This window comes from Acanthisitta chloris, unplaced genomic scaffold, assembly GCF_000695815.1.
Source record: "Acanthisitta chloris isolate BGI_N310 unplaced genomic scaffold, ASM69581v1 scaffold13567, whole genome shotgun sequence".
Taxonomy (NCBI): Eukaryota; Metazoa; Chordata; class Aves; order Passeriformes; family Acanthisittidae; genus Acanthisitta; species Acanthisitta chloris.
This window is the reverse complement of record NW_008682129.1, coordinates 58,168-81,307: the sequence shown is the minus strand read 5'-3', so window position 1 is coordinate 81,307 and position 23,140 is coordinate 58,168. Positions and strand designations below refer to the sequence as shown.

At 39.0% G+C, this 23,140-nt stretch overlaps 2 protein-coding genes across 2 annotated transcripts in view; one reads left to right on the top strand and one right to left on the bottom strand.

Annotated features, from left to right (window-relative positions):
- Positions 1 to 23,140, top strand: part of GTF2F2 (general transcription factor IIF, polypeptide 2, 30kDa) — a gene marked incomplete at its 5' end in the record, with an annotated part of 77,301 nt that overhangs the window by 8,904 nt on the left and 45,257 nt on the right. The window contains one exon of the mRNA XM_009078400.1: positions 21,887 to 21,968. Within this exon, the coding sequence (XP_009076648.1) occupies positions 21,887 to 21,968 (82 nt within the window). The remainder of the gene's footprint in view (positions 1 to 21,886; positions 21,969 to 23,140) is intronic.
- Positions 11,870 to 13,270, bottom strand: KCTD4 (potassium channel tetramerization domain containing 4). Its single transcript, XM_009078399.1, has one exon. The coding sequence runs from the start codon at positions 13,103 to 13,105 to the stop codon at positions 12,332 to 12,334; it is 774 nt and encodes a 257-aa protein (XP_009076647.1). The 5' UTR covers positions 13,106 to 13,270; the 3' UTR covers positions 11,870 to 12,331.

Here is a 23,140-nt window from a genome sequence, read left to right as displayed (position 1 = left end):
AAAAAAGAAGTATTTTTTGGTGTATTTCTAGAGTAAAATATCATATAATTGAAAAATAACTTAATAAACTGGTTATCTGCTGTGACCAAAAACTTAAATTATTAATGTTTTTTGTTCAAAAGAAGGAGAATAAAATTATGAGGGAGAGCTTTAGAAATACAATGTTCTTTGAAATGTTATTTTAGATTGGGTTTTTTTATTTATTTCTTAACTCATTTTCTAATTTGGGTTGTCTGTATTTTTTAGTTTGAATTCTTTCCTTTTGCTTGGAATTTTTGTAGTATATTTCCAGGTGTTTTGTTGTTGTATTTCTATTGCATAAACTAAGTAATAAAAATCAGGATTGTCTCTCTGGGACTGGGTGGCACTTATAAGGGGTGATGGCACAGATAGGAGATGACTGGCAAGAGTCTTACACTCTGCCTTTCGTAAAAGCACTTGCTAACATGAGACTAATGCTAGTAGGTTTCAAAATGTCTACTTGAAAGTAATTTTTTGGACACTTTTAATGTGGAAATGTTTGCTTTTTGTAATATTTGACTTTTATTTGAATTACATTTCAGCATCAAATGTTGTCAGAAGTCTATACTTTGTGTCTGGCTAGGAGTAGGGTTTGGGTTTTGTTTTCTGTAGTGGGGAAAGTTTGTAAAATTAAGATGCCTTTTATTACGCTGTCTTAGCCATGTCAAAAGACTATTGTTAGATAGGTTGCAGTCTGCAGACCTGTACTGAATCCAAGATGTGTTTTATTGCTTGCATTTTTTCTCAGTTACTTGGTAAAACCTGTTCAGTCTGATTTTCTGTTAATTGTGGTGCTGCTTTAAGGTTATGAAGGGCTACTTCCTAGAGTTTAGTGTTTTATACCACTTGGAAACTGAGACTCATTGCTGTGCGATGTCCGTGTAAAGCAGATCTTGAGAGCTTAACTGCTAAACGAATCAGAATTTTGATACTTACATTTAGTTGTTTTTTAGTTTCAGGGATGCACCCATGGTTTTGCTTGGGTTTTGTGGTTTATTTATTTGTTTTGGTTTGTCTTTGAATGATTGAAAAGCAGGTAAGCTTTTCACTCCTGCTGCCTCCTCCTTGTTCTGCAAATGTGTCAGATGTATTTAGTTGTTCGTATTTTTGCTTTGGCCAGAAGAATGAATTGCTGTGGGCTGTTTAAATATGCTGACAAGATGAGTGTTAAACCCATTTGATAGAATTCAGCTGGTTGCAAATTGGGTTTCTGAGTGATGGTGGCTGGTTACCCTAGGGCATGTAAAGGAGGACTCTCAGCCATCACTTGCGCTTATTTGCTTATTCACTTTTTTTCTCAAAATCATTGTGGAACTCAGATGACCTTTTCCAAACTACCTCTCAAGTAATTCAGGTTATTGAGTGCTCCATTTTTCTGTTAATCTACTTTATCTTGGCCTACAACAAGTAAGTTTGAGGCAAAGATGATGTCTGTTATGTATTTATGTAGCATTATAGCATAACAAGACCCTTTTGGGTATTATTTCATGTAATAAAAATGTATAAGATTTATTTGTAGTTACAAAGTAAGTAAAGGAGGTAAATGAGATAACATTCAGAAATCATTTGATTTAGGTACTTAAAAAAATTTCTCCACATTTTTACATTGGTAGGGAACTGTCAAAGTTTAGAATTTCTTATGCCATAAATTGTTAGATTTATGTATTTATTGCTGAGATAGTTGTAAACCACTTATAAAAGGCAAGATTGTACCAGTGTTGCTACTCTACATGATACCATTTGAAGAGATGACGTGATACTGGGTCAGACCAGAGATCATCTAAACTGGTATCCTGTCCTCGGTGGTGATCAATCGTAGATGCCTTGAGATAAGAACAGTGCAGAAACATAGTGATACCTCCCCAAAGCATTTACCATATAGTCTTAGAACAGTTTGGTTTGGAAGGGACCTTTAAAGCTTACCTAGTCCAAATCCCTCCCACCCCACTGAACAGGGGCATCTTCAGCTAGATCAGGTTGCTCAAATCCCTGCCCAACCTTACCTTGAATGTTTCCAGGAATGGGGCATCTATCACCTCTCTGGGCAACTTGTTCCAGCTTCTTCCAGCCTTTAATGATTCACAGTTCAGAGAGATCCAGAGCCAGGGGTGATGGTGTATTATTTAACAGGACCTCATGTATTTTCCTTCTATGAAGCATCCCTGATGGTTATGCCCATTTGAACCTTCAGTATCTGCAGTATCATGAATGATGCTATGGTTGCAGTCAAAATATTTAGGGATCAAGACATACGTGAAACAAGTTTGCTTAAACTAAATTTGAGTTCCTTTTGCATATTATCATTTTACATCACTTTTTCCATACAAAAATCCTATTTGTTTAGTGCTTGTGATAAACAGTGCTTGGTGATTCAACCAGTGTTGTTTAGTGCCTGGAGGCTGGTTTGTGTTAAGTGTGAAAGGAGTGTAGGAAATTACACACTCAGCTAAAGGAAGAGAGAAATGAGAATTGGCACTGCTTGTTCCTAGATGATGATGACCAAGTGATTTAAACTCAAATATGTGTATGTAGCTCTTGTTTGTTTATGGCGTTGCTTGCACCTACCTGTAAGTGTTGTCAGTGGTGACAGAAGCTGTGAAAACCAAGCATTTGTGCCAATATAAAGTGTGACCTCCCCCCCCCCCCCAATAAAAATACCCAGAGGCTGCTGCTCTGAGCCTGTGTAGTCTGTTGAGAATGGTAAAGAAGTGCATTCTCAGGTAAGAGCACATGTAATTAGGTTTGTGCAAGTGCATTAAATGAAAACTACATGGGCAGCAATTGAGTATAATTTTGCCTAAGCTTTGAGAATGTAGACAGACAATTTAGTGTGAACTCAGTATTAAAATTTTACCAATTGTGAATGTAGGTGTTTGACTGCAGACACAAATATGCAACACTCAAATTGCCTGTAGATCACATTTCCTTCATTTTCTGATGCTGCAATAATAAAAGCTTCACATGTTGACTATATGTGTGTTGGAATATTTGAAATTCAGTGTAAGCACTTTGATAAACACTGAACTAATAAAATCAGCAATTTTTGGTTAAAGGCACGAAGTTCTTACGTTACAACATGGGACTACATAAAGCTGCTAAATGCACATTTGATTTTATCCTCTTTCAAGCACTTAACATAGATCAATTATACTTCAAAAGTGAAACTAACTGAAGAATGATTGTCAGGAGGAATAAAATAGGAATTCTTTATTTAAGTACTAGCTTGAAACTCAGTGGTGACGATATCTGAGATCTGGATTCTGCCATTTTCAAGCCAGAGAAACAGTTATTGCGTTGGAAGTATAGCTAGTTTTATTGGCTGATAAATACAACAAAACTTAAGATACAAGATTTCCAGAAGTTTTCCAGGATCCGTAATCATATGAGGCTCCTTTTGTAGCTGTTGAAACAGACAAGCAACAATCCCTGCTTTAAGGTATATGTAGTCAAGGCCTATTGTATTGGTTATAAAAAATATTGTAGAGGGGCAGGGAAGGTATACTGGTAGAACAGCAAAAAGGGTATGGATTTAATGTAGGTCAGCACTAGCTGGAGTTAATTTTTTTAAGAACTTGCATAAATGTCCTCAGTGTCCTTAGGGTCTGGCTATTTTAGTATACTCTATGAATATTCTAGCATTTATGTTTGTCTGAGCAAACTGATGTATTGATTGTCATGCTGTATCCTGAGAACAGAGACTGGTACAAAACAGTGAGAGTTAATCCCACTACCCTGTTTTGTCCATGTCCAGCTTGTTGAAGTATTGAACTAAGCAGAATTGTGCTATTGGCTCATATCAGAGTTCGTGGTTTTTCCTTATGACTCTTGAGAAATCCCAGAGATTTTAGCTATGTCTGACATTGCAGATCATGACTTCACAAATTGTGTTTGTCTTCTATGAGGGATTTTGTTGATTTTTGCAGTTCACCCACCTACCAGCTGGATCACATTTGATGGGTTCAGACCTTTGCAGTATTTCCAATTTAGAGCTTTGAATGATGGATGAAAGGGGCAAAGGAAGATCAAGAGTTTGCTGCCTTGGCCAGTACAAGTCTGGCATGTAGCAGACGTAAAGCTACCGGGAGGCAATTTTAAAGTAAATAAAATGGTGTAGTTCTGCTCTCAGAATGTAACTGAGCTATTGAATTCCTTGACAGAAGATGTAGATGTAATGGTTTGCACAACCTTAGAGGAGACCAAAGAGATATGAGAAAGAAAACTGTAGAATGATGGAATGGTTTGGGTTGGAAGGATTCTTAATAATCGTCTATTTCCACCCACCCTGCCATGGGCAAGGACGCCTTTCATTTGACCAGGTTGCTCAAAGCCCCGTCTAGCCTGGCCTGTAACAATTCCAGGGCTGGGGTATCCCCAGCTGCTCTGGGCAACCTGTGCCAGTGCCTCACCACCCTCATGGTAAAGAATTTCTTCCTAATATGTATTCTAAATCTGCCTTCTTTCTCTTTAAAGCCTTTGGCTCCTGTCCTATGCCCTTGTAAAAATTCCCTCTCCAACTCTCCTGTAGCCCCCTTTAGGTACTGGAAGGCCACAGTAAGGTCTCCCTAGAGCATTCTCTTCACTAGTCTGAACAACCCCAACTCTGTCTGTCTTCATGGGAGAGGTGCTCCAGCCCTTTAATCATCTTAGTGGCCCTTCTCTGGACTTGCTTCAACAGGTCCTTCTTATGTTGGGGCCCCCAGAGCTGGAAGCAGTATTACAGGTGAAATTTCAAGAGAGTGGAGAGGGACAGGATCACCTGATGTCCACTCCTCTTTTGATGCAGCTCAGGATATGGTTGGCTTTGTGGGCTGCAAGCACACAATCCTGGGTTACGTTGAACTTCTTGTATATCAAAATCCACCAAAGCGTACTAAGATTGAGGACATCAGATTTAAGAGACTACAAGCCACAAAAGCCTGGTGGACACTGGGGTGCATACCCAATAGGAGAATCATACATGGCCACACTGTCCTTAGGCTTCTTCGTGGATATCCACTTGTGACCGCTTTGCTGGAGTCATGATACTGAACAAAGCAGACCTTGAGTCTGATCCAGTTCGGTTGCTCTCAGGCTCTGCTTCCCTCCCCTCCTGCCTTGCTTTTTCCCATGCAAAGGCAAGAGCAGCTCTTCTAAGGTTGCCTGCAGTCATTTACCTCTGCCTTTGCTGTCTGCATCTATGAGAGCAGTGGAGACTGTAGTGCAGTAGGACCTGAGCCTTCTGTGTGCTTGAGTCTGGAAGCAGCCGAGCTCATTTGGTGCTCTCCCTGAGCTATAAGGCTTTTCCAGATGCAGCATATTGTCAATAGCAGAGGTGATACAGGACCAGGAACAGTGTGTACCTGTGCTATAGCATACTGTCTTACTCATGCAGTTGTCTTAGGGATTTCTGCTCTGTTCTCTGTGGGCAAACCCAGAAATCATAATCTCTGCATGGCAGAAAAGTCTGATGGAGGTGCCCTTTTATTTTTAGCATAAAATAGCCTACATGTTAGATTTCTGCCCTTTTGGGAAAGAACATTATTTGCTGTTCATTTTAGAAAATGCGTTGGAAACGTCACTAGACCTGGCAATGCTGCAGGCCTTAGATAACGTTAGTATTGATAAGGTTCCTAACCTGAAAGCACCTTTTTTCTCTGTTTAGCTGATTGTTATCAGCCTGGCTGGCAGGACCTTTAATTTGTCTCCTCTTGAGATTACCAGTTTCAGCATTGAGAAAATGTACTGCTTTATCCCTAATACTTGCCAAAGGCTTTATTTAAGTAGTAGAGAGGCAATAAATGACTGGGTTTGGTGTTACAGTTCCTTGTTCTGTTTACATTTTCTGATGCTTAGCCTGTTCATTGCTAGTTTGTTGGCTTAATTTTTTCTTCCTAATTGAGAGAGTCTGCATCCGCCTCTGACCTGTTCTTTTTTTTTTTTCATCTGTTCACTATGGTACAAAATCAAGAACCTACTATGAGCTAAGAAGCAGCTTTCTGTGGAGCTGCAGCAGTAGATTTGTACCTGAAGTTGTCTATTAACAAATTCTTTAAAAAATTAATTCCTCTGACTTCTACTACAATAAAGAAAATTGCCTTTTTGAAACCTGGCATATGAAAAGTCAAAAGAGAATGTTTTGTAAGAAAAAGGGGTTTTAAATTATTGATTCAGTAATTTCAGGGTTATTAGTCATTACTTGTATTATACAGCCTCAGTGTTGCACTGTGCAGGCATCTGCCTTCATAAACTCAAGACCCTCAGGTGACAGTCAGTGACACTGAGTCCCTTCCCGTTCCTCTCATAATGCTCAGGGATTGCAGGCTCTCTAACCACATGGCTCCCTTCCCATCCTCACAGCTCAGGGAGCCCAACACTGCAAGCTTCCCTGAGCATCAGGCCCTAGACTCTGGCAAGCCCCTTGAATCCTCATCTTCCTGGGGCATTTCCCTAGCAAACAGCCTTGGGTTTTTAAGAAGAGTAAGTATCATGGAAAAGCATAGAGATCTAGTTTCTTACATAACTGAAATAATATTTGGGGTGGAACTAGTGGAATCTCCCTTTAATGTCCAGAAAGATGATGGGCTTCATGAACTCTCTATAGACCAAGGTTGCATTCCCCAAAGTCACACCACCAGTAAATAAGGCAATATTGTAGTAATTTTTAACATTATATGGAGAGGTTTACATCGAGTGACTCAATTTATAACAGTCCTCTTCTAACTACTTGCATATCATAATTCCTAATAGTGTTTTAAATTAGTAGCTGCTGGTTACGGCTATAATTACTGCTCCAGCTCTGTGAACGGTTTTGTTTCTGAACTGGCAGAGCAGTATTCTTTTCTGATGCTTAAAATGAACACACATGGTGTTAAATGATAATGGCAATGATGTTCAACTGTTACCAGTGCAGACAGAAACAACTTCTTGGGAGACTTGTTTAGCTGTGTGGTACTCCTCCTGCACACACTTTTAGGAAAATAAGTCAACTGTCTAGTTCTACAGAATATTATGCAATTCCTTTCAGAAAGAAAGGCAACTGCGCTTGCTTTTTTCAAGTGCTTGCTCATCCATGTTCTTCAGGTGTCATCATACATCTTCCTCCTACCTTCCCCAGTCCTTGCCACACTGCTTGATTTCTGGCATTTTATTGTGAATGATGATGATTCGCAGAGGCAGTATTTTGAGACAATGTTCTCTGTGATGTAACTATACATAGGAGTTGCAGAATGTCTATTTCAAAAGTAAATAACACCCCTAATGTTATTTTTCTAATCCTAAATTTCTTCTGCCTTATTTATTGATTTTTTCTTTCAACCCAATAAATTATGCAAGCCTTTCTCTTCACATAGAAATTGCTTCGGGTTTTTAACTAGTAGTCGCTTTCTTGTCAACCTGCTCTGTGTTGCAGGGCAAGAGACAAAATTAGGGTTATGTAATAGTTATTTAGCAAATACGGTCTAGCCTTTGAAAATAATACGTATTTTGTCATAGACCCAAGTTAACTTGTCCTCTTCATCACCAATTCTGATTCATCAGTCAGCAGAATTAGGGCAACACGACCAACATGACCCTTCTACCCAAATAAATAAATGGATGAGACACTGCTCTTACTAAATTGTATTATTTGTTCCCTGCCAGTATTCTGCTTGTATACTAATGGGGAGTGGAGGAGGAAGATAATTTTCTTAAGCCGTTCTCATCTTGGTGAATGGAAACCTTGTAATGCTTTTAAGAGGTGAAAATAACAATGCCACTGATTACTGCAAATGATGATGTAATTTTATTTCCCTTTAGGATCTCGAGAAATACTACCTACTGTAGAAAAGAAGTGACCAATTGTCACTTAAACAGTTGTAATAGGTACAAATGCAAAAAGAAAAAATAAGACATGAGTGTTTGAAAATATCAATAGTGCAATTATGATGCTGTGAAACACTGGTCAGTGGGTGAGCCAGTACTGAAGGTGCAGAGTTGGAGCTGTAATTTGACCTTATTGGGCAGCCTGTGTGTTACACAGCATCAAGGCTCTCTCCAGAAACCGTCTGGCTATAGAAGTCATTGGGCAGTAAGTTGTTGGAGACTAAGGAAATAAAATACTTCAAGAGGGGCATCATATATGTTTTTTTTCTAGTTATATATTGTTTCCTAGGCATCCTTGACAAAGCCCCATGTCTGGCCTGGTGAAAGGTAGGAGTGCAGTGAAGGAAAAATGAAAAGTGGTTGTGTGATGGGAGGAGAGAACAGAATGAGGGGAAGGATGTGAGGGTTGAAGAATCAAAAATGGGGATTCTGCCCAGAGTTGTGAAGGCTCAGAGGTTAGAAACAGTTCACAGTCCCCAGGGGACAGTTGGCTAAGACCTTAGTCTGACCTAGTGCAGCCACTCATAGGCTTCCTCCTCATATAGAAATCCATATAGTTGGTACCTTTGCCAGTGTACTGCCAGGTGTGCTAAAGAGCCCTTGAGTTCTCATCTACCAGTGGGGAAAGATGGGTATCCAAGTGTTGGTATTTTGGTCAGTTTGGCAGTTATTTGTATTTTTTCATTAGGTCCTTTTTCATAGGGGCAAGGATATTCTTTGTAGTGTATGTGTGGGTCAGTCCTGCCTTCAGGTGCCTTTGTCCATTCTGCCTGGTGGCCCCTTCTCTCACCCAAGAAGGGAGGCAAGTGGAGCTGACCAAGCCTGGGAGCAGGTTAAATGCCTCCTTGGGGAAAGGGGAGAGAGTTCCTTTTTACTCATACCTGAAGAGTTGAAGATCATTGGAGAAATTACTGTAATTATGATTCCTTCCTGATACTTCCAGGACTGTGCTGATAAGTTCATTGTGAAACAGGTCTTAATGAGAGAAAGAAGAATAGAAATACATGCACGTCGTATCCTAAGTAATGTTGTTAGAACAACTGTTAGTGTTTCTGACTTAAGCATGTGATTCTTCAGCTTTCTCACTGTCATAGTAGTTATTGAATATGAAATTTCCAACCTTAAAGAAAAGACAGAAAAGGCAACTGATGTGTAATTGGGGACCTTTTCTGGCACACCTGCTGTGGTAGAGCACAAGTATCCACCTGACTGACTGAACATATGCAAAATGTATTAATGTTATATTTAGTATATTTATGGAGTAAAAAGGAAACATTACTCACAATATGAAGGTTTTATGTGGTAATTTTGTTTATATACCCTGGTTAGAAAAAATACTCAAGTTTATCACTAGCTGGAAGTGTCTGATTGTAGCTCCTATGGTGTGATTCAGTGTAGTTGTGGGTTTGTTCAGTGTGACCAGGGAAGAGAATAAATTTTTTACCCCCATGTTCCTTCTGCTTTGTAATTCAAAGAGCTGAGTGAGCGAGGTCTCTCTGATCAGAGATGGCATGTAAAAATTTCAAACCCTGACCCCTGAAGAAGTGCATGAGTGCTCATGAGAATGGGAAGAGAAGATTGAAGTTAGTGTGACAGCAGATAACTTTACATGTGTGCCACAGATGTCAGTGCTATTTACACAGAAATATTTAGAAAAACCCCAGTGAGAAGAATGTAAGGTAATGAATCATTGAATTTTAAACAAACAACAAAACAAAACAACCAAACAACATGGGTATTTATTTTTACTAATGATTAAAGATGTACATTTATTTGCTTTAAAAAACAGGAGTTCAAGGTCTCTCTCATAGATGAAGAGGGGAATGGATACTCTGAACCAAAAGCCTGACAAATAAAACCTTTCCATAAATCTTTTATGAGTAGCTGTAGAATATTTTTAGAAGATGCTTCAGATGGTTTGCATTTTACCTGTGATTACTAGCATGTGGATAACTTATATTCCAAAAGTATTTTCTACAATAAATGAAGACCCATCAAATTCTCTACTGCTTTATCATGAGTGAAGTCATGCTCTGATGAAAAACTGGTACTGCTGATACTAAATTGCTAAGGATTGATTTCTTGATGTTTGGCATCCTAAGAGCCCAACTGAAAGGTGAACAACCACAATACATTTTAATTAACATATATTAATTGTTTGAAACAAAAATTCATTTTCACTTTCTTTTCAATGACATTTTAAATCTGAAAGATCCATTACAAAGGAAGGTTGTAACCAGAAGCGTTAAATGAAAATGGATGATTTGACATCCTAGAAGCAACAGCCTCCTCCAGACTTTGTGCTGGTGCAGGCTGTGTATTTGACAGCACTGAGAGCACACTGCTTTAAAACTTGTAGATTTGGTATGGAGCTTTTATAGATTGTCTTGTCACTTTTTTTTTGCTCATGTAGAGAATGGTGTCTACAAAGGGCTCTTCCTGTAATTCTTCTGTGAGATGGTATTTCTAGTGCTTGTCCTAGAAGATCAGCAGGATTTTGGATTTCCTTTAGAGAAGCTTTCACATTTGCTTTTCACAGAAGTCCTACAGATTCTTATACGCATGAGATTAGTGGTTAATGAGGATTTTTTTTTAATACATCAATATAAAAATAACTTGAAGGAGGAGGAGGGAAGATGGCACATTCTGATGGCGTATGTAAAGAGTTGTATTTTACTATGTATCTTTTGTTTGTAGATAGTTAAAGCATTTGAACAAATTTAGAGAAGTTTTGGGATACATAGGCAGTACTTCAGCTTGTATGCCTGAAGTGCAGAGTTACCTGGTTTTGAAGCAGTTGAGTTTGGAAAAGTTCTATGTAGAACCACAAGTCTGTAACATGGGGACTGGATAGAAAACTTAATGGATTCTAGACAGTGAGTTGATTCTGGTGGAGTATTCTGGAGAGGTTGAATTTCCCCATTTGATAAAATCATACTGGAATATGTTTCGGTCACTGCTGCTGTCTGGAGATACAGAGTCCCTGTTTTAATTCCACTCTGGTGAGTGACCTAGTTGACAACACCTGTTGTATGTGACAAGTGAAGTAGTTTGATGTTGGGATGAATGGACCTTGCATTTGCATTCGCACTACCTGCTACAAAGGACTGATTTTTTCCCTCTAAAATTCAAAACAAAACCATTCTTAGCCTGTCTTGTGTTAGATGTTTTCATTGGTTGTCACTTCTAGTATGATTGCACTGCATTTTATTTGCATTCTTAGTATCTTTTTCCTGTACAAAGTCAATGTTTTTGGAGAACTACTTCATCTTTTTTCTTTCCTTGTTACCATTTTACTTGAATTTTGGGTTCGTATGAGCTGTGAATGATGACAAACAAAGCTTATACTTAAATTTAGTGCAGCTTCTTTTTGCCTTTTGTCATGATTTTTCAGTTCACTTTTATGAAGTGACTGGTTTGTAATGCTTATGGTTAAATTAGTTGCAGTTGTTCCATAGAAGCTGTTAAAACTTTGTTTAAAATATAAGCTAAAAGATTCGATAAACAGTGGAGATGTGGAAAATGAAGGTATTTTTTCTATTACTTAGAGTGAATCATCTTAAATGCCAGCAGGGGGTCTGTTCAAAACTGATAGTACTAGTTGCAGTTAGTAAGCTATTGTGCAAAGCATGGGCTCTGTTAATTAATTGCCTGTCCTTACAAGCACAAATCACTACTACAGAATAGTGACTGTAGCACTGTAGGATGTCATTACTGAAAGCATGTTACATTAAACTTTATGTCAAATATTTTTAGTAGCCATTTGATAGTTAGAAAATTCAACATTCTGTGCAGATCAAACTCATTTCCCATAACAGAATGAATCTGCCCTGGCATTTTGTTGGTTTACATGTTTGTGGCAATTGTTATTACTGTAGTAACACCATATACATTTGACTTTTAGTGATCTGAGGAATCATTTAACTTTAAAATCAAATTGGTTGATTTTGAACTCTCTTGCAATCTCATTGTTTGCAAATTCAGTGCAATAGATTAGCATAAACACCGGTGAACAGTCAAAATCATTTATTCCAGTTGAAAGCCATTCTGAACTCGTTATAAGCAAAACATATTTCAAGCCTGCTTATCAGGTGGAAATACTCTCACTGCTGTTCAGCAGAGCAGTTAGGTGGATGCATGTTAGTCACACAGGTACACAAAAATTCAGCTAGACTCTCTGGTTGAAAGACAGCATTGAGAAAACATATATTACAAAGAGCAGAAAGCATTCAATCTGTGTTTACAATGTTTAGCAGATCATTTTTGTTAAATTCAGGCATAAAATATTCATTCAGCTTAAGTAAGCCATAGATAGATGTCATTATGAGATTTACATACCATTAGCTCACATCAGTTGGTTAGCAGCCGAGCTCTGTGGTACAAGGCTAGTTAGATACATTATTTGTGATGCCAGGAGGCTGCAGCTCAAGGAGGTTTACTGGCTGCATGCTTGTTCCCTTTGCCTCTGTGATTACTTGATAAAATGCAGTGCATCACTGTGAACAATTGACCCTTTTGAACAATCCAGGCTGGTCAGCAGTCTAAATCCACATTTTAAAGCCATCATTATAGCCTCAAACTTAAGAGTTTCCAGGGTGCAAACAAAAGTGTTATCCTCCTTCAGTACCAGTCGTGTACCATTTTCAGACTTTATGAAGTACTTGAATTGAATAATATTTGAGGATACTGAAAACTCCTCTGGAAATCCATCCAGCCTGCTTTTGGACACCAGTACAATTCTGGATTTTATTTTTGCAATGAAATCAGGAGCATTACAAAAGATTCTAAGTCCTTGTGAACGATCGTGGCTGTCAGTTATTTCCAGGAAAGTAGTCTCTCGACATGCTATCTGTTCCTTCTCCCACCTTGATTTCACTGCATCTGACAGTACCTTAAGCTGGAAAAATTCAGCTTCTTGTGCCAAAAGTTGATTTTCTCGAAACCCCTCTGGTAGAAGAAGTTCTCCATTTCGTAGGAAGTTGAGTATGTGTCTGAAAAGGAGTCCATCTCTGTCTATGAAGTAATGACCATCTGCATCGCACGGGCACATTATTCTTCCGTTCATGATCCCTTCCAGAAAAGAATCTGGATACTTGGTTAGTGTCTGTTTTTGTGTGATATATAGATAACCACCAACATTCAGAGTAATCAGAGTCGTTTTATAGTCCTTGTCTTGCTCAGAGCTTTCAGAGTTGCTGTTTTTTTCTTCGCATTCGTTTTCTCTCCTGCTTGCTTTTCTCTCCATTATCGAAGCTAGGACAAACCGGCAGCTATCCTGCTTTGTTCTTGTCAGCTTGCAAAAAGGATTTTTTTTTTTAAAAAAAGCACCTTTATTCAGCTCCGGCACAATGTTGGAATGGAAATGCTGCTAGCATTGCTCCGACTGTCAGCTTGGGTTTGCAGTAGGTGGCGTATCAGCTGTGTATGCAGGGAGATAGCAGGAATATGACTGTAAAGAGAATTTGCATTTAACTGTATAAGGGAAGAAGGGTATAACAACTGTTTCTCTCTTTCTTGCCTTTAAGGCTAAGAAGTTTGCACAGTTAGGGGGTTATCCACAGAAATGCATACTGCTGGTCTAAGTGACACCTTACTCGTAATACTTGAAGATTTGTGGTATCAGCTGGCCAAATCATATTTAGTGTTCATGGTGTTAAAGAGACAGCTTCATTTATGTTTCAAGGATGTATATTTTCACAAAGCCTCTTTTCACATGTTTTTTGGTACCAATTACAGTACCTGATGCATACTGCAGGTCAGCACCGAAAGGAAAGGTGTTCCTGTCTGTACAAGTAGGGTGTCATCTATGGAGTGTGCATACATGTGTATTACACATTTTTCAGACATGTGCACAGTGGCAAGATGTTTCCACACAAGGTACTCTGGAAGTGATGCTGAGGACTTGTTGGTCTGACTGTTTTAAGTTTGAGGCAAGAGCTTTCATTTGCAGTCAAAGGGAGTGTCCTCACCAGCACAAGCACTGCAGCCTGATGATTAGGGCTTGCTTTTTGCCTTTCTCTATGCCATAGACAAAAGCTGTTTTAGAGGGAGGGTTTACTGCTTGTAAGTAATAGTGATAGGTTTTAAGTCACCATTAAATCACTGTCTAGCCATCAGTTTGCTTTTTCTTGATAGAAGCAACTCCGCTGCCCTGCGGAACAAAGGGTTAGTGTGCCTACAGATAGCTTTGTACATCCCATGACACTATAGCTTAGCAACACTCGGGTGCGGAGAGGGGGAAACATCGGCAGAGCACACCGGAATCAAATGACTGTCCGCTTTCCTGTGCTTTGAGGCTGTCTCGCAGTTGCCTCTTAGAAAAAGATTTCCCCTTTAAAGGTTTGCAGCCTGGAGCAGGAAAGGGAAAGCTCTCCACACATCTCTGTGTGTTTCCTTGGGGAGCAGATGGATGAGAGCTGCAGCATGCATTCCCCAGCACGGGTGGGGGCAAATGCTTACCTTGGGCTAGACCCGGAGAGGAGATCCCATCTTTTTCAGGACAAATTTTTCACTTTTCAGGTAGATGTCTCCAGCTTTTCCTGATTAGCAGTGAAAAGTTAGATTATTCTGTAAATTCTTCTGCGCTATTTCTAAATATTTTATTCCTACTGCTCCCCCTGTCTCTAAGGCTGTTTATTGGTACTGTAATCACTATAATATTCTATTAATTGATAACTGAATCTAGTGGTTAATACTCACTGTTCTCCTTGCCAGGGTATCCCTAGGACTAATAAATTTTTCTGCTGCTGTATGTGATATATTAAGCAGATATTATTCATTAGGTTTGATTTACCAGGAAATTAGTCATGGTTTTATTTTTAACTCTTTGATGCCATGGATGTGTCTAACTTAACTTCAGCCAAAGAGATTTCAACCAGTTTCTAATTTTTAAACATTTGGCCTTTTTTTTTTTTCAAAATAAATTAATCCTTTCACAGTTATTGAATGAATAATTGAGAAAATGAAAGAGCCAATTAGTTTCAAGTAGGATTTTTTTGTTTCCATTACAGGAGACATCCATTCAAATTTAGTTTTTTGTCAAGTGATGGAAAATTCACTTAATGTGCTTAGATCATGCATAACTACAATATTGAACCATCTCATTGACTGTTAAACCCCAAGAGGATGATTTCTGTGGTGCTTTCCTCTTACACAGTGAACTTGAAATACTTTGAAGCTGAACTAGGAGTGTCCTGGCACAAGTGAGTAGGAATTTCCAAGGAGAGCAGGGATTCATAAAAAGATAAAAAATTTTCCATGCCCAGTTAAACTGTCTACATTTTAAGAGATACAAGTTACAGAACAGTATCTGCTTACTTAGTTTTTCATTATCTTCTCAACTTGCAGTTGAAATTTTCCACTTTTGTGAATGAGTAAGTATTCTTTGAAAGATCATGCAAAATTGTTTTAGTGGTTTCTATGATAAAATATTCAAAATGGATTTGATGTGGAAAATACACTCTCTGGAGTTCATGAATATTTACATCTAAATCTTTGAGACTTGAAAAATTTTGAGCTGCTGAAAAATTTTCATCATGATATTCATTTAACTTTATTCCGCTGCAGCTGACAGTCATCTGTAACACAAAATTAAAGCCTGGCATTTCTTGGTGAAAATTTTCCACTTTCTCTGCCATGCTACAAGACTTTTCCAAAAAGCTCTCATTCTTCCTGTGCACTGGGTGATACATATGGAATTGCAGTGCATGTAGCTTTCGTGAGGTGGTTTCACTTAGCTCACTGTTTTCTGAAGGTGTAGCTTTACTGGATTTCCATATTTCTGTCCTTTTGTCTATGCACTGGACGATCATCCCAAAGTTCATTTTGAAGAGATACAGAAGTATTTCTTGCAATGAAGTTAGAGGCTTTGACTGGTTTTGTGCTCTGAGAGTGTGCTAATGTGTGATAACCAAAAAGTGCTAAGTGCATCTCAGGTCTTCTTGCTTCCCACTTGGATTGAGACCGAGTAACTTGCTGCTGGGTGCATTCCTGTGCTATGAGTGTCGGTTTCTGCCGTATCCAGCTGAAGTGTCATGCTTGCCCATGTGGCTAGCTAGCAATCCTGAAGTGACTGCTGCTTCACAAATTATTAGCATCACCTGTATGATGAGGTTGGCCATTCAAGTTAGCAATAGTACTGGAATCCAGCAATTGAAAAGATAGTTTCAGATTAAGTCAGAGAATATACTAAGCTTTCTTGTGCAGACAAGATTGGCTGTAGTAGTAGTGCTCCATCTCCAAGTTACTCACCCTTTGGGTAGCACCAGAAGGGCAATCCACAGAGCTTTTCAGTTTCCTCTCAATGAGACAAGCTATCCTGAAGACAGTGAAAATGCAATGCTGGTGTCTATCAGCTACACAGAAAAACAAAACCAAGGAGGATGGGGCTAGGCATCTGCCCCTCATTCTGCCCTACATGTTTCCTTTTGGAAAATAACTTCACTCCTGCTCAACTTCCATGGTCTGGAAGCTTGAACATTCATTTAGCTGAGGATTCAGGACCAGAGCACACCACAGAAAAGTTGGTTCTGTACTAATGGGTCAGCTTACCTATTCAAAGAGCATCAGCTTCATCGACAGGCTGCTGTCAGTGAAAATGACCTGGGTTGCAGAAAACAGCTACTTTTATTTCTTATAGTACAAAAGGAATATGAGGAGAAAACTCAGCTATGAGGGAGAGTATTTTTGAAGTGTGTTCAGAAACTGTGATAATGAACTCTGGGTTATTGAGGCAGTTTGATAATCATTTAATGTCATAACACAGAAAATTGGCCAGGTTGCAGGACAATTAAACCATTCGGTAGCTACTGTTTCATAAGTGTTGGTAGCATAGACATTCTCATTCCAATAATATCTCCAGATGTTGATTAAGGGCTATTGAAGACAAGCTCTGCATAGTAATTAAAATTGAAGATTTTCAAATCATCAAGACTGAACAATTTGCATTCAAGAGTTTTCAAAGGTCTGAGAAACTCAGTCAAAGTTATTGTTGATACTTTTAATAATTTTTGAGCACTGCAGTTCTTCAAGACTGAAAAGCAAGTGCTGGGCCAGTGTTTGAAAGGTAAATTGGATGACCTAGGTATTTAAGTATAAAAAGCCACCGCACATGTGACTTGGAAATCAATCAGTTAAAAATTAAGGAAGAGTAATATAATACTAATCAATGTGGCTGGAGAGAAAATAGATTGTGCCAATTCCCCGCCCTTTTTAAATTACAATTTGTTCAACAAAGCAGGTGATGCTGTTTTCTGTTAAGCCTTTCAGATTGTTTCATTTGTCATTTTTGTATTAGAATATATACCATATTAGTTTACCTTTCATTTAACAACAAAAATAACCTGTGGGTTTCAGACTGGCAAATGTTAAGCAGAGAAATATTACTCAAATGTTGCTGTGATTTGGTTCTTGTTCCTGTTTATTTTTAGTGAGTTTCTCCAAGAAGGAGATACTGATCATGTTTGGAGGTGACTGAGAGCGCAGTCAGTAAGGAGATACACTGCAGATGCAGAACCATGTGGATAGTTGGCTAGGATAACAGTATCACCAGATAGAAAGTTTATATGCCCAGGGATACACTGTAGACAAGACTTGTAGTATAAATGTTTGTGGGAGAGTTAGGGCAGAGTCTGATTCATGTACAATGCATCACTGACAACTGAATGTGAAGTCATCATTCTGTGCAGTGGTCAGTAAAACAAATGTATCTTTGCACGCCTAAATAAGGGAATGGGAAGTGGCAACCAGGTGATCCTGTTCTCTAGTTGCATAGCTGCCAGGGAAGGGTGGTCTGAGCAGGGCACAAGCTTTGAGGCTGCCCTTTGAATGCAAGAGAGATGCCACAAAATGCTTTCATTCTATAAGAGCAAAGCTGAGGTCTAGTGTAGAAGGGGCCTGATCCTTGTCCAGCCAACATGTACAATAGCCTGGGAAGCTGCACAGTGGTGTAAGTGGGCAGCAGGAGCTACCAGGGCTTCCAGCTTGGACCCTGGAAAGCAACAGCTGAGCTTCTACCAGCTGAGGAGCTGGAGGCATATGTACCCATGTCTGTCCTTACTGTGCTTTCATCTGCTTTGTCCTGCTGCCTGGGAATCATGCGTCCTGGCAGGTCATCTTCTCCTTTCCTTGGCACTGCCCACAGAGTGGAGGAGCGGCAGATCCTGTGCCACATGCTGTGAAGTCTGGCTGAGAGACAATGTCTCAGGAGAGACATTCATGAGCTGAACTTTCTCAGGCCAATAAGAATGATTAAGAAGCTGAAAAATAAGCATAATGGAAGATTCAAGGAAACATGATTTATTTTTATTAGGCTTGATAAAGGTGGAGAGTACATAAGTGCTTGAATGGACAGAAATGCTTTCCTAGCAGGCTCTTCAACTTAGCAGTCAGTGGTCTAACAAGACACAGTGGCTGGAAATTGGAGCTGAGTGCAGTCAGATTAGAAGATTAATACATTAAAATCTTTGAGCCAGTCTAACAGTCCAACCCCTATCGGACCATCTTCTGCACAATTCCAGTAAATTTCCCTGGTGCCTGTTTATTAACATTGCCTTAAACATTAATTTGATGATTGTCAGCAGGATTTGAAGCTGAATTCAGTGTCTCCCCAGCATCTTTCTCATCTTATTGAATGAACAGCTGAAATTCCGTTATGAATTGACACCAGGGCATTCAGGCAGGGAGGTCAGGATGCATTTGCCAGCTAATGATGAAGCTGTGGGTTATGTAGACCAGCCTGTCCAGAGCTGCAGTGACAGTGTAGTTGTACCTGGCACCCCATGTAGGGCAACTGAGAGTGTAAAACACTTGGGAAAATGTCGTATTTTCCCTTCTAATCACTGGTCTTAGCTAGTCTTCCAGACCTATTTATTTATCATGTACTGTCTCCTTTACTTTGAGTAGGTATTTTTAATAGAGAATTGCCACTTTCACGCCTTATTCATCCTTTACCTTCTAGTCTGATGTGACTGTCAGGGCAGGTGTGTAGCACTTTGGATGTCTTTCATTGCATTTCTGGTCCTGCAGCAAGAGAAGACAGACCCAGCTCTCTGAATTTGAGTTTGTTTTATCATAAATTAGGCTGTGAAGGGTGTAAAAGCTGTTCTCTCACTACAGTCTTGCATCTGGAGGTTTGCCTCTATCTTTGCAAATTTATTCTGCTAGACTCTCTGGGTATGATAAAATCCCTAAGAGGGTCCAGGGAAGGTGGGACATAAACCTTGGATTTTGGACAGTGGATGAGCTTTGACAGCAGACAGGCTTAGCTGCAAGGTGGTGTTCTTGGAGCTTGTGGACAGCCTTGCACTGTGAAGTGATTGGAACATTTTGTCTGGATTTGATTGCAAAAGTCAAGTCTGTATCAGTGGTAATTAAAAGACAGTATTAGCCAAGACACAGAAGATGAGATATCCGGAGAAGTGGTGGATACTCCAACCCTGGCAGTGTTCAAGGCTATGTTGGATCAGTCTTTTAGCAACCTGGTAGAGTGGAAAGTGTCCCTGCCCATGACAGTAGGGTTGGAACTAAGTGATTTAAAGGTCTCAGTCAACCCAAACCATTCTGTGATAACACTAAGGATAAGCATGTTTAATTGTCAAGTTCGCTCCCAAAATAATTGGTGTGGGGGAGCTCTCTGCTTTACTGATCTTGATTCTTTAAACTTCAAAATAATTTGAAAATTGTGCAAGGTGCATAGATTGATGGTGATGTCAGAGTTCAGGCAGCTGGGCTGGATGGCTCAGATGAATGTAGGTTAGTTAGCCTTGAACCTGTACCATAGAAACTAGTGGAAAAATTGTTACGGAGTTCAAGAGGTAGATAATATCAGAAATACAAGGAACGCTAGCAGCAAAAATGGCTTTATGTAAAGGTTCCTGGCCAAATAAACCTAATTTTGTTTGTTTTTGAAGGTTGTGAGCTTAAAGTAACAGTGTGTTTCCAGCCTGCTTAGCATTTCGTATTTCCCATTAAGTTTAGAGTCTTGTGACATTCTGATTTATGTCTAAAACAAAATAGCAAGCCTGGAATAAGATTAAAACTAGCTGGCAGTTATCAGATAGTAATTATGGGTAGGAAGCCATTTGAGTTGTAGTTAGAAGGGCTTTCTCCAGGATTAGCAAGAAGGACAGGGGTAAGTGAGAATCACTGCTTATGAAATGTGTTGTGATTGACACAAATGCTGGTCAGACAGTGAATAACTATGACAGGACTGTCATGGTGTGACTGGGATCACTTAATTTGCAAAATCTGTTTAAAGACAATGCACTTTAACCAAGCCAAAGGCAATTATACACCTAGGAACAGGGAATGCAGAGCACGTAGTTAAAATGTGAGGCTTAGAAAAGACTCAAAATAGTTGTGTTAGTAATATAAGGGACAGTCAGCTCCATAAATGCCCAGAACTTGATTTTTAAGGACAAATTGATCTTACCCCAGTTTTAGTCATCTAAACATGAAGCAGTCATGGACACACAGACACTTCCCCTCCCCTCCCCCCCCAAAACAAACCACTCCACAGCAAAAAACACCTGCACAAAGCAGATCATTGAATTCTAAAAGAGAGGGGACCAATTTTCTTCCAACAGTCTCCCTTCCTCCCTCTCTCAGCTGAATTCAGAGATTCTGCTGAATAACCTTGAGATGGCTGAAGTGAGGTGAAAGAAATTACCGCTCCTGTATCTGTTATTTTGCCTCCATATGTGGTTTTTGTAAGATGAGTACAATAGTATTATGTCTGGTTTCTGGCCTCTGTATTCTTAAAACATTATTTCAAGATTGAACAAGATGCAAATAAGAAGCTCAAAACTGATTTAAGTGTGGCATAAATGCTTTGTGGTGAGATAATGCATGAGCTTAAATGGCTTCATTTACTGAAAAAGTGATTGAGAAGTGATTTGATTACAATGTGTTAGTACTTTCAAAGGGAGAAAACACCAGGTACTGAAAGGGTCTTTAGCACCATATAGAAGGTCGTAAAAAAAACTAAGTGCTGGAAGCTGAAGCCAAATTCATATTAGAAATTAAGCAGCAATATTAGGACCACGTTAGCCACAAATAAGTTAATAGGTTCTGTACAGAGGAAAGAATAAAATTTCTCTGTCTGTGATACATAAGAGGTCAGATTTGCCAAATGGTCTCTTCTGACCATAAACCTTAGGAACCAGCAAACCAGAAGTGTTTTAATACAAATTTTCTTGGTTTCCTTCAAAACTGCCTGAAAAATATGACGTTCTTATTCCTTTCAAAGATTTAGTTTGAATCAAACCAGGAAATTTTAGATCAAATTATTCTCAAATGCATGATGTTGAAGTAATTGCTCTCCGCATTATTCAGGGAGAGCAGACATAGATTTGCAGATGTAGTAATATTTCAGTCTATAAGGCAACAGAAAAATCAGAGGCTTCTCAAAGTGTGTTACTTGGCATCAGTACTTCTACGTGTTTCTGCTATCTTCTGTGACATTGCCAGCAGAAGGTGACAATGATAGTGTAGTGCCCTATGCCAACAGAAAGATGAGATTTGCTGTTGGAAGGACATTTTAACTAGTGAGAGCTAGTCAAGCCATTACAGGTCGTCCTTTCTTGTCATGCATGGCTATTCCAGAGGTGTTTGTTACACATATTACACTGGCAAGAGATGGATAAATTGACACCCCACACACACATTATGCACCAGAACATAATAGGAGATGTGCAGGTGTTTGCCCACCATCACTTTCTTCTTCCCTTCTGCATGTAGAGAAAGGAGTTACCATCTCGTATTTCAGATTTGGTCATTGTGATTCATTCTTAAAATGTAAGCATCTGAAGGCAATACAAGGAAGTCTAGGGTATACGAGCTGTGCAAACATGTTATCCCTGCTTATTTCTTTGGTGTTTAAATAGTAGAGATTTTATAACTTGATTTGAGAACTTATAATTACATCGTATTTAGTAAATTCTGAATTAGTGAAAAAATAATTCAAATGTTGACCATGTTGATGAGTTTTATTTAAATGTCCATTTTTGCTTTGTTTTTTTCATTCCAGATAAACTTGCCTTGGAAGGAATAGTGGTGCAGCGTGCTGAATGCAGACCTGCAGCTAGTGAAAATTATATGAAACTGAAAAGGTAGGAGTGCTTCATTACAAATGGATGTGTGATGTCTGATGCTTTTATTACTGCCTTACTAGGGATGGGTGACTTCAGTATTATGATAGCCATGTATCAGATTTATACAGGATGAGTGGGTTTACTACAGGGAGGGAATGCAGGCTGGCGTGGGGCTTGTACCTCCCTCTGGTGTTGTCTGGTGGGATGATGCAGATTTCTGTATCCCATCATATGCAAAGCTCTTCCTAGAGCACATGTTGTGTCTCTTCATACATGAGCATATGAATGTATGACTATGTCCAAATGTGATTGAAGATGAATTTCCTGAGGACACACTTCTTAAGTATGGATTTCTGTGTGGATCATCCAAGTTTAATTCCAATTAATACTGTGCCATGCTAAACAAAAAGGATCTCTGAAAAGATACTTAAAGTGTCCCAGATAGGAAGGAGTTTATGGAGAAGTGCTAGACCTAAACTGGCATGCTTGCTAGAAAAGATAGTGACTGAAAATATCAGAAATGGTGTGGAAATCACAAGACATGCATCTAACAGAATCATTTAATGACATGTGGAAATTAAAGCAGATACATCTAGAATTTACCATGTGATGCATAAATCATAAAGATAATTAACTTGATAATGTTTAAGATTCAGATTAGATGCAAGGAAAAAACTTTTCATTGTTAGGGTGGTCAGATGCTGGAGTAGATTGCCCAGGGCAGTGGTTGGTCACCATCCCTGGAAGTGTTTAAGAAGCATCTGGATCTGATGCTGGAGGATATGGTTTAGGGTTTAAGGGTTACAGCAGAGTGACAGGCTAATGGTTGGACTCGGTGGTCTTAGAGGTCTCCTCCAACCTTGACGGTTCTATGATTCTATGTTCTCTAATAATAAATTGGATTTGGTACTGCAATGTGCATTATATTAAATGCATCTTTATTTATGTATTAAGCATGTGGGGTTTCATTAAATCATCCTTTTAGATTGTGAGTTTGTTTTAAATATAGAAATTCAAAGCAGAAAATTCCAGGAAGAGAATTGTCCATGACTAGGTTTAGATTTGTCAAAAAAATGTAGAAAAGGCAAAGTGATGTTTTTCTTCAATTCCTGATCTGTTTTCTATGAATCATATACATTTTCTGTATCTTGTGTTTTATTAACCTCCTCTGTCATCTAAATTGCTCCAGT

What these genes read in the sequence shown, in the direction of transcription:
- KCTD4 (XM_009078399.1), bottom strand. Translation starts at nt 13,105, where the DNA reads ATGGAGAGAAAAGCAAGCAGGAGAGAAAACGAATGCGAAGAAAAAAAC.